This window comes from Branchiostoma belcheri, unplaced genomic scaffold, assembly GCF_001625305.1.
Source record: "Branchiostoma belcheri isolate BF01 breed outbred unplaced genomic scaffold, Haploidv18h27 scaffold449, whole genome shotgun sequence".
Lineage (NCBI taxonomy): Eukaryota > Metazoa > Chordata > Leptocardii > Amphioxiformes > Branchiostomatidae > Branchiostoma > Branchiostoma belcheri.
Window position 1 is genome coordinate 32,943 of NW_017804075.1, and position 11,451 is coordinate 44,393.

The following is an 11,451-nucleotide window of genomic DNA, read 5'->3' on the forward strand; positions in this document are numbered from 1 at the left end:
GCCCGGCTCGGTGGAAATCGGAGGCTGTGACGTCATGAGTAGGTTCATTTGCATGGCCGCGGCTTGAATCGCGGCGGGATTTGAGCGGATCAAAACAAAGGGAATAGCGAATTATTCATTGCGTGTTGTCTCCTTGTGAGAACTGTAGTTTTTTTTTCATTCTGCAAAATTGCAGATTGTGTAGTTTTTTTTTTATTCTGCAATCTTGACGGGTATTTAGAACACCGAATGCATTAAGTGTGCGGGAGGGCGTGATGTCGATCACCGGATCGTGAAAGACATTCTTTAAAAGTAATCATTGACGGAATTTTTTTTTCGCGTTGACGGTATTTTTTTTCGCGAATTGGGTTGACCTGGGGTTGACGGTAAAAAATTTCGAGCTGGCTAAAGCCCTGCTGTTGAACCAAAGTTGCTTCAAAATGACTTCTAAAAACACAGATGAACTTTCAAAATGTCTTACTAAACTCCAAACTCCCACCTAGAACTATTAGCACATTAATGTTCGTTATGTGGCAAAGATTGGCCAAGTAGCTTAGCTATGAACACCAGATCGAGAGGCCACAGGTTCAATCCCTTGTATTCCTGGCTTGACATTGTGTCCCGGCCTGAGAAAGGCACTAAAGGAACTTCAGACCCACCTCCTTGAAGGCCCTCTGAGTCAGAAGGTGACGTTTGATCCGACTGAGCGCCTCGTGAGGGTTGTCATACGCCTGCTCGATCAGACCCAGCTCCTCGCGCTGGGACTGGTTCAGACGGCTTTTCACACTGTGCGGGAAAAAAACAACATCAACCTCAAGTTCAATATTTACCCTGTCACAAAAAATCTAAATTATAAAAAAATTTTCTCATGCTAGACTTAAAAAAGAAAATCAGGCCCATGAAATCCGATCTTTTAATGCTAGATGTCTCAGACTTGAGAGAGCAACGATAGGCCAAGGTCAAACTTACATCAAGGTCAAACCCAAGACAAGGTCACATCTGAGTCGAGTTGAGTGAAGCCAAGGTCAAACTCAACGCAAGGACAAATTGAAGAGAAATTTAAAGAAAACTTGTCCAAGATCAAACACAAAGCAAATCTAATCCAAGGTCAGACTACGAAGTATGTTCAGACAATCCAAGGTCAAGGTCACCCCCCAAGAACCCACCTGTAGGCCTCCTTGAGCCTCTCGAGCGCGAGGATGAGCAGCTTGGTGTCGTGTTTGTACGAGAGCGGCGGGAACGGGATGGGGGAGAAGCGCCGGCTCTCCAGCCAATGGACGGTCGTCGTGTAGATGGCAACCGCCTCCTCAGCTGTGATGTAAGGGCCATCCTGTGGGAGGGGGGCAGAAAGTTTTATTACTAAGGTCATATAGGGGGAGGGGGGCAAGAACAGAGTAAGGTCATGTTAGGAGAACGGTGCAAGGTCATGTTAGGGGGAGGGGGGCAGGAGAACAGTGTAAGGTCATGTTAGAACAGTGCAAGGTCATATTATGGGGGAGGGGGGCAGGAGAACAGTGTAAGGTCATGTTAGATTACTTAGAACAGTGCAAGGTCATGCCAGGGGGAGGGGGGCAAGAACAGTGTATGGTCATGTTAGAACAGTGTAAGGTCAAGTTAGAACAGTGTAAGGTCATATTGGGGGGAGGTGGGCAGGAGAGCAGTGTACGGTCATGTTAGGGGGAGAGGGGCAAGAAAATTGAGCCTACACCATCTTTTGGGGAGGGGGCAGCAGTGTAAGGTACAGCATTGTGATGAGACCCATGCATGTGTTACCTTCAGGTAGTTGTGCTGTCTCTCCTGCTCTGCCTTCAGGTACAGCCTGGTCAGCCGGCCCAGGTTCTTCTTGCAGACAGTCTTGTCAACTGTCGCACCTCGCCTGATTCGCTCCCTGTTGTAGTGCGCTGTGTTTGTCCACCAGTCGGCCTTCATCTTCACATACCGAAGGATCATGTTCTCTATCGGAGTCGGCAGGCCTGGGAACAGACAAAATATCAATTTATCCAGTTGCTTGAGTAGCAGTTCTCTTGTATAAAACTATGTTTATTCATGCTTAACATGATTGTAACATTTAACATTTTGTGTTTCAATATCATATATGGCGACCAGCCCCTCCAACTCTGTCCTGCCACTTGCTACATAATGTTACCCAATACTACAGGGTGTCTGCACCAGTTACCATGGTGACAGCTGCCTTGTCCAGGTCATTGACCTTATTTGTTTGGTGAAGAAGAAGAAATCACGAAACAGAACAAAAAAACTCACCGTATTTGTTTAGAGGAGAAGAAACAGAGGAGAAACTGCAAGTTTTCCTTCTGCGAAGTTAAAAATAACAAACTCACCGGGAACCTTCCATGGGATGTTAGCCTTCCAGCACCTCCATGCCTCGCTCAGGTGCTGCAGGATGGTCCTGGCCTTGTTCTGTTTAATCCCCTCAGGCATCATGTCCAGGATGTCATGCATCACCTGGGGCAAAGGGCAGGGGTTACAGCTGTCAATCAACCTACTGAGGGCAAAGGTCGGAGGTTACAGCTGTCAATCATTCTACATTTACAAATGATATTTTCTATGTGCTCTTGTGTTCCTTCCATGTGTTGACTTTATATTTGCTTTTTACCTAAAAAATAATAATTATAGAATAAAGAATATATAAACTACTAAAGAGCTTGTAGACCTACTGTAATTCTTGATTTGTTAACTGTCACTCAATTATAGCTGATTTAGCTGTTACTTTTTTTATCGCTTAAATTTCAGTACCGTAATACATTGTATCTGTACACTTTTGATCATTTGCCTTGTCCACACCGCTAAAATTAAGTGCCGTGAGCTGGATCATTTTCCTCCCACTGCTATAATTTCCAACCGCAATATTGAATGGAATTACAGTAATAGGATAAAGAAAATATAAACTACTAAAGAGCTTGTAGACCTATTCCACACTCTTATGTTACAGAAGTCCAGCCCTACCGATGCCCTCAGCTCCAGGTCAAAGTGGCTCTCCACGCGTTGCTTAGTAACCGTCTTGGCCACGCCCTTGGAGTGTCGTCCCTCGAACTGTCTGGAGAGCAGGTTTCCCAGCCAGCGCTCGAGTAGAGGAGTGATGCCTCGCATGAAGAATATCCACACCCTCCAGCCTGGAGCCCAGAACCCACAGCCTGGACCTTTCCCTACTGGTCCCTACAGAAGGGGGAGGGGGGCAGGGTAGAAATGTTTAACACATTTCCGCTTTGACTGCAAAGTTCTTGTGCCCAGTTTGTTTGTTTGCCATCCAGGTGCCTAGAGTCCACTTTTCCCACTGAACTCTGTGAGAAGACCATGCTTGGGGTGGGGAGGGGGGTATTCAATGGCTAACAATGAGTAAGTATCTAAATCAAAGTTCATCTGTGCCTGTGATTTCAACTTGACAAGTATCAGAGTTTTGATTGAGTGCTTGTTATCAAGCTAGTTTGTTGTGTACAGTCATAAAATTTTAATTCTTCACAATGGCTTAAAAGTATACAAAACAAAACTTTCACACATGGAGGTGACAAAGACATCTGTACCTACCAGTCAGCTGTTCAACAAACAAACAAACAAACGCATAAACAAACAAACGTATACTCACAGTGTTGAACCTGTAGTAGATGAGATGTTTGAGGTCCTTACACATGCGAATCTGCCTCATCAGCTTGTACTTGTACCTGTACATTCCTGTCAGCTGGCCAACGTGGGCAAATATGTACTGCAGACCGTCTGACAACTAAGAATGTGGGAAAGAACAGGAGAGAACAGTAAGTTTGACTTAATTATTCATTAATGAATTTTTCAAACAATCTTTACCAAAGATTTGCTATTTTAGGTTGTGTAAGTACTAATACTAAAGGTAAAGGTAAGTACTAAATCCTTGTATAACTCAGGTACTGTAGCAGACACCTTGTGGTGTTGGATTACATTATGTAGCAAGTAGCAAGACAGAGTTGGAGGGGCCGGTCACCATGATGTGTATATGACTATGAGTAAGAATAGACAGAGCAGCAGTTTAGCAAGCTAGACCAGGTGAAAGTAAACATTTATGCATTTGCTAAATGTATTTTAATGTTGGCTTTTTTGTTTTTCTCACCTGGAAGGCGTCGACGTTGCCCAGGCGATACTGCACGTGAGAATCGATGATGAGCTTCGTCAGACGCAGAATCTCACGACACAGGTGGAACGCGTTTCCAAACCTCGACTTCTTCCTCTCCTGTTAAAACAGTAAATATACACATTACTAGAGCTGTGTACCTAAACAAATTTTAGGTACAGGTACAGGTACACAGGTTTAGGTACAGGTCCGGACCTGAACCTGTACCTGAACAATTCGACCAATTTATATGCTCTTCTGAACTCCTTCAATAACAAAAAAACATAAATAAACTTGATAGTTAAGGTTTATTCTTTGTTTATGGCGAATGCTCAGATAAAATATAGGCAAAACTAAGATGTTTTTGTTTTCATGAACACACTGTCCTTACACAGGCACCCATTGTTAACCAGCTATTTAAACATTTGAGGTCACAAATAGGCATAAAATTGGTGTGAAATTGTTTAGGTACAGTACCGGTACTGAGGGATTAGGTATTTTGGACCTGTACCTAATCAATTTTTCCGGTACAGTATCGGTACTGCGTACCGGTACACAGCTCTACACATTACACAATATAGACATGACAGCATCAGCACTCATCTTGCTCTACAGTCAGGGACAGAAGGAACAATTCTATGCCTCTGGGAATAATAAAGAAACAAACTATCAATAAGAAATCAAAGATTTTGTACCCCCATGAAAGGTTTAGCTTTTGTGAATTTCTTGCAGCTGATTCTGCATATTCCCACCAGCTTCAATGAGTAACAGTAACAAGCATTTTGCAGGACATTGAAGACAGGAATAAGTTTAAGTTGTACAATACTTATCAAAAACGGGTTGGGACAGTTCATCCTCATTTTGGGACAATTGAGATTCATTTTTGGGGTAGGGCTAGAACATTAGAAGAAAAGTTAACTTGGAGGCCTGCAACCAAACCAATAAATAGATAGAAAAAGCTTTCCTGACCTTGGTAGTCAGCGTCTTGACAGGTTTGAGGTTGAAGTTGTAGTCCAGATGCAGGTAGTTGAGGTTCTTCCTGTGTATGAGCAGGTTCAGCATGTTATACCCCTGTCTGCACACCTGCAGTCCAGCCTCCACCCAGTCTAACGTCGTCGACTGGAAGAACTTGGTCGCCTTGAAGGAGCGGAACAGGTACCTGGAAGGAAAGGAAAACAAATTAAGACAGGGCTTGAAATTCATTTTTGGGAATAGTGCACTGGTGTACCCAACAAAAAATTAGGTGCACAAAAATTTTTGGGGAGCAGCACCATATAAAATAAAACACGTTGAATGTCAGCAAAAACTAAAAATGTTTCATTTCTACAACAACAATTTAATTATATTTCAGACACTTTGATGCTAAGAATATGTATTTAACATCAAGCACATTTCTTAAAGAATAAAAAAAAAACAACTAACAGATCTGTGAAGGCACTCGACTGGTGAAAATGAGTACCTAGATTCAGTTAGGGGTGGGATGTAAAGCTTGAGGTCCAGTGGGTTTGAGGAGAGCCAAATTTTAAGCACACTAAAGAACCCTCCGCATTTATCGAAAAGTGTAGAGGTCCTTCCCGGTGTGAGTGGTTCAAACTTTACAGTGTTGTCTTATGAAGCTTGTATTCAGATGTGTGTTACGACTAAAGGTGCAGGGTTTATTTGAAAAAAAAATTATTAAAATAGTTTAACTCACCGTTTCTTCTGTGCCTTGGGAGGTTTGTGTTTGAGAGCGTTGAGTACGTAATACTTCAGCAGTTTCTGGTACGACACTCGAACCTTCACAGGCATGCCGGCTGGACAGTGCTCACGATACCTGTAAAAAAATGGGGAATAACATTAACTTTTGGGCTACCAGTTTTATTTTCATCATCTTATCATCAAATGAGCAAGCAGAATGCTAGGCATTGAATTGATTTGTACAAAGCTTTTGGACAGAACTAGAGATCAAATTCTAAAACATATTAAGCATTAGCTAATGAAGAAGACACATCATCGAAACTGGTTTGAGTGACACACTAAAAGGTTCTAAATGGGAACCATGCAGCCCCAGATGTCTTATTGAAGGTATGATTGCAGTGCAAAAGATTAGAAATGATTTTAAAAACCCTCACCAGCACTTCACCAGTGGGATGTAGACAGCCCGTCAGATTTTTTTTGGGTTAGAGGGCCCAAAGCAAAGCTCTTTAAATACGTGTGAATAAAATTAACAAACATCTCACCAGCACTTGACCAGTGGGATGTCCACCGCCCTGCGCGTTCGGCCAGACCGCAGATGGAAGGGTCTGGGGGCCCAGAGTAGAGCGATCCCGTTGGCCGTGTTGTCGGTGTAGAGCGGACTGTCCTGGAGGAACGGCTGGACAAACTCCGGCAGCTCAAACTCCTCATCATCATCCGGCAGGGGCTCCCAGGACTGTGCAGGGAGAACGGGATTGGTCAGTTTGAATTGAAGCATGTGCAGGATTGGTCAGTTTGAATTGAAGCATCCACAGGATTGGTCAGTTTGATTTGTAGCATGCGCAGGATTGGTCAGTTTGATTTGTAGCATGCACGTGATTGGTCAGTTTGATTTGAAGCATGTGCAGGATTGATCAGTTTCATTTGTAACATGCACAGGATTGGTCGGTTTGAATAAGATAAACAAATTCCTCATTATCGTCCAGCAGGGGCTCCCAGGACTGTGCAGGAAGCGCGCGATTGTTCAGTTTGAATTGAAGCATGCGCAAGATTGGTCATTTCGATTTGTATTGGTCGGTTTGACTTGATCATACCCAGCATTGGTCAGTTTGTATCAGAGGACACAGTGTTGTAGAAACTTTAAAAAAAAAGACCATAACATGATGTGTCAAGAAACAGTTACTCAAGCAACTGGATATGGTTTTGGAATGACCGTTTCTCGAAATACAGTTTTCAAAATCATATCCAGTTGCTTAAGTAAATATTTTTTTTTGGTGCATCTTTTTACCTGTATGTCTAACCTCCATTGACTCATAACAATGATGCTACAGAAATGTAAGATTGTGAAAGATTTAAACTAAACCGTTATCTCCTACCTTGACAGAATGCCTGTGAGCGATGGGGTTGATGAGGGGGTCGAAGTAGAACGCTGGCAGATCAGGGTCCTCTGTCTTTATAAACACCACGTTGGGGATGTGGTACCTGAAACACACATGAGAGGATGAGGAACATATTTAACATAGCAGTGTCATATTTAGCCCAAGTTCCTGTATAAATCTTGAACAGGTCAAAACTATAAACAAATATACACATAGTTATACACAACAACCATCAGTAACACACAAAATTCCTACCATGAGAGGCGGACCTGGTAGGGCAGGTTGTTGTACAGGTTGTTGTATAGGTTGTTGTACGGGTTGTTGTACAGTACTTACCATGAGAGGTGAACCTGGTAGGGCAGGTTGTTGTACAGGTAGGGGAAGGCAATCTTGTACTCTGTACGGATTGGCTGCCGTATGATGATCTTGTTGATGTCGTTAAACTCGTTCCAGTCCTCATCTCTAATTAGCAAAAAGCAGGAGGGAAAACAAATGTTTAGTTTCACAAACATCAATGTAAAAATGTACACCACAGCAATGTAAAGAGGACAGTTTAGTAAAGTGTCCACAAACAACTGTTTAGTCTTAATTTCGAACACATTCATAATATGTGGGACCAGCCCCTCCAACTCTGTCCTGCCACTTGCTACATAATGTAACCCAACACCACAGGGTGTCTGCTACAGCACCAGTTATCATGGTGACAGCCTGTCTGGTCCAGGTCATTGACCTTATTTGTTTGGATGAGAAGAGGTTCAGAAACAGGGCGAAAACAATATGTAAACATGAATATGACAGCAGAATAATCTAAACCAGGATAGTGAGTGAATGAGTGAAGATTTCAAACTGTCACGAAAGTTTATCTGTGTTGGAAGTTAAAACTTGTTTAAAGTTAAAACTTTTGATCCAACATAAAATGTTCTCTCATCTAGAGCTTTCGCACACTTCAAGGAAGTCACGTGACAAGCTTCACTGGGTCAGTCTACTGAGGAAGACCAGAGTGACTGGTCGAAAGCTCTAGGTGAGAGAACTTCTTTGTGTTGGACCTAAAGTTTTCACTTTAAACATGAAACTACCAACACAGATGAACTTTATGATAAAGTAAAACCATTCCTATACTTACTGCAGGTTACTGTCCCTGATGAGGGGTTCAAACTTGGGTCCCCCCGGTATGGCCTGGTTCAGGGCCTTGGAGGTGAAGAAGGACTTCAGGTCGAACAGGTAGAAATAGTTCTCATCCACCAGGTCTGTCAGCAGCTGGTTAGCCAGGCGGTACAGCGTGGACATGATGGGGAGGGTCAGCCGCCACAGTTTGTACGTCGTGCCGTTTACAAACCTAAAACAAACAAACAAACAAATAAACAACAGTTAATCAAGCCAGAACACCTGTGTAGGTAGGTAGGTAGAACAACTGTGTAGTTATATGTCATCTATCAGACAATGAAGGATGCAGGGCAGTGTTTCCGCCAGAGGGCCGTCCACCCGTCATATGACGGCCTGGTGTCGTTTTGGACGGCCTAAACTCGGACAGAGGCATTCCTCTTAAAAAATTTCGAGACTCGGAAAAATCAGAGAAATTGACAGTCTTTGTTTTGTTGCTGTAGACGAGGACGCCGTCCAAGGCAAGAAAGACACGTTGTTTGTTTTGCTATTGTTATCATGCTGACGAACAATTGATGTCGGCGCCTTTCGCATACGTTAATCTCATTAAAACCCGTTTTCAAGTCTCCATCCGGTAAAATGTATCCACAAACATTTTTCCTCGAACAGAATCATTTCGGATGTGAAAATTCTCTTTTGGGAGTTACGTTTTTGTTTTTGATGGTCTTGTAGCGGGCGGGTTGCATGAAAATCCACGCCGCAGTTCGCTATCCACGCCGCGGTTCGCTAACACTTCCGGCTTGCTTGAATACGCGAAAGGCACCACAAATCGGCATATGGATGCATACATTTTCCCAAAAATTCTTCATAATGAATTTCGTGGCGTGGAATGTTACTAATTAGCGGTAGAAACACCGTAGAAAGTAGCGTAGTGTAACTCTCTTCGCCAACAAACAAATTCTACAGCTATGCCGGCAAAGATGGCTCTATCCAATCAGAGCGCAGGTCATATGAGGTCAACAATCAGAGCGTAGGGTTCACGCTGCTACTTACATATTAATGACGAAATGGCGCGTATTTCCTTCTCCGGCGAGGTTGAGAATGTGCGCTGCACGTTTATTTTTCCGGCGATTTTCTGACTTTTAACGCCGATTTTTCGCACGCTACGATCACGCTACCATTTGACACTGTACTGGAGACAACAGATGAGTGATCATTTTACAATCAAGGAGCATTTTTGTTGAATGAAACAGCAATGAAAGCTACGATACAGCCAATTATTTTTCAAAATTTGTCTCGTGTATGAGAGATAAGATGACGTTTCTTTACATGTTTTGATGTATTTTTGGCTTGATATTAACTAGTAATTCGTAGCGGAAATGTACGGAAGAAGTACGAGTACGAACGAAGCAAGGCTCTTCACTATTAAAAATCCGGCTAGTGCGGGCGCTACCGGAGGTTATAATTAAATGATGCCGATGTTTGGAGTTTTGCAGCAAAGTTTTGCAACAGTATAATTTCCTGACGATACGTTTGCCATCTGTAACAGTGTTTTTATGTCAATACAAAAAAATGTGGATTGCTTGTGGACATTTTCAACTTGTAAACAAGTGTAAACAAATGCCCCGCCCCCTCAGTTAATTTTCGCGACGTGTTCCCTAAGTTAATTAATTTTCGCGACCCGGCCCTTCCCAACTGGACGGCCTCTCAGCTGCAGTCTGGCGGAAACACTGATGCAGGGACAATTACACCTGTCCTGCACAGGTATGTAGAAGTTGGATTTCTGGGGTGATAGGGCAGAGGTCAGAGGGCATGACTTACTTTGTAGGGCAAAGGTCAAAAGGTATGACTCTTAAGCTTGAGGTCACGGACAAAAGGAGGCAGAGCAGGGGTCAGAGTGTGGTTCAAATTTAAAGGTTAATGTCATAGAACAAAGGTGAAAGTTCAGAGGTGAGAGGTCATGACCCTTACTTGGTGTCGGACAGCGGTTTGTGGTCGTAGAACCAGCTGAGGACCTCGGAGTCCTCCTCCGAGTCCATCTCCATCTGTATGGGCTCCAGTGGCTCCACGTCCAGCACGTTGTCTGCGTAGTCCAGCGGGGGCTCCTCGTCATCGAACGGAGGGAACCGCATCCGCTTGAAGTGCCGCCGGTCTCGCTTTTCACGGCGCATCATGATCCACATGGTGCTACAGGGGGGAGGGGGAGGGGACATGGGTTAGAACTTTCCTTGTATTGAAAATAGGACATGAATATAACCCCCATGACATGTCATGGAGCTAAAAATATGTCCGAGTCCTACAAAGCAATGTACCAAGACCACAAACACACACAGACAAAAAACTGAATACATCACTCCTGGGGTGGCATGGCACAGAAAACTTAACCCCATTGAGTGATGTAGACACACACACACACACAATCCCACACAGACACATACACACAAACACACACACACAGAAAACTTACTCCCACTGCATGATATAGACACACACACACACACAATCCCACACAGAAAACTCACCCCCACTGTGCGATGTAGACAGGTTCGATGACCCAGGGAATCTCGTTCACAAACGTGATGGCGCCGGTGATGTGGTAAATCACGCTCACGTCTCGGATCTGTTCCCACGGCATGGGCATGTTCTCTAACAACTTCAGTACAGCGTGGGGCATGTACTTCAGAGCACTGTAACATAGAAACAACTGTCATTGTTAGATCTGTTCCCACGGCATGGGCATGTTCTCTAACAACTTCAGCACAGCGTGGGGCATGTGCAGCCTTCTCAAAACAAGCCGGCTACCGGCGAAAATCGCCGCCTACTCAAATTTTTGCGCCGGCTACTTTCGTCTAAATTTTCAAATTTTTGCGCCGGCTACTTTCGTCTAAATTTTCAGAAAAACAAGTAAGCTCCGTTACATTTTCTCACAAACTTCACCGGCTCATTTCTTCTGACGAACTTCAGACAAATTTCTGCTAGCTTTCTGGATCTGAAAACTGCTTCTTTCTTAGCCTCCTGTGCAGATTTCTAGTGCACGAGTCAGCGTTTGCTTCTACGAGCGGCCCGCGGCCGGCCAGAGCGGCCGAAACTACGGGGGGAGGGTCTTGTTCGGGGCTCGAGTTGTATCCGCGGAGCTGTATCGCTCGAGCTAGGTGGAACTTGCTTCGTAAACTCGTTGCTCACGAAAATTTNTCAAGCCGCTACCTTCACAACTTCTCCCGG

The 11,451-nt window shown here is 43.9% G+C and overlaps 1 protein-coding gene across 1 annotated transcript in view; it reads right to left on the minus strand.

Moving 5' to 3' along the window:
* LOC109478649 (pre-mRNA-processing-splicing factor 8-like) overlaps nucleotides 1-11,451 on the minus strand; it is a 38,121-nt gene that overhangs the window by 21,344 nt on the left and 5,326 nt on the right. The window contains exons 4-18 of the mRNA XM_019780314.1: nucleotides 10,752-10,916; nucleotides 10,201-10,416; nucleotides 8,252-8,464; nucleotides 7,465-7,590; nucleotides 7,126-7,231; nucleotides 6,295-6,485; nucleotides 5,769-5,888; nucleotides 5,045-5,234; nucleotides 4,076-4,195; nucleotides 3,581-3,715; nucleotides 2,944-3,153; nucleotides 2,319-2,442; nucleotides 1,753-1,952; nucleotides 1,146-1,309; nucleotides 639-765 (exon numbers count right to left, since the gene is read on the minus strand). Of these exons, the coding sequence (XP_019635873.1) occupies nucleotides 639-765; nucleotides 1,146-1,309; nucleotides 1,753-1,952; nucleotides 2,319-2,442; nucleotides 2,944-3,153; nucleotides 3,581-3,715; nucleotides 4,076-4,195; nucleotides 5,045-5,234; nucleotides 5,769-5,888; nucleotides 6,295-6,485; nucleotides 7,126-7,231; nucleotides 7,465-7,590; nucleotides 8,252-8,464; nucleotides 10,201-10,416; nucleotides 10,752-10,916 (2,407 nt within the window). The remainder of the gene's footprint in view (nucleotides 1-638; nucleotides 766-1,145; nucleotides 1,310-1,752; nucleotides 1,953-2,318; nucleotides 2,443-2,943; nucleotides 3,154-3,580; nucleotides 3,716-4,075; nucleotides 4,196-5,044; nucleotides 5,235-5,768; nucleotides 5,889-6,294; nucleotides 6,486-7,125; nucleotides 7,232-7,464; nucleotides 7,591-8,251; nucleotides 8,465-10,200; nucleotides 10,417-10,751; nucleotides 10,917-11,451) is intronic.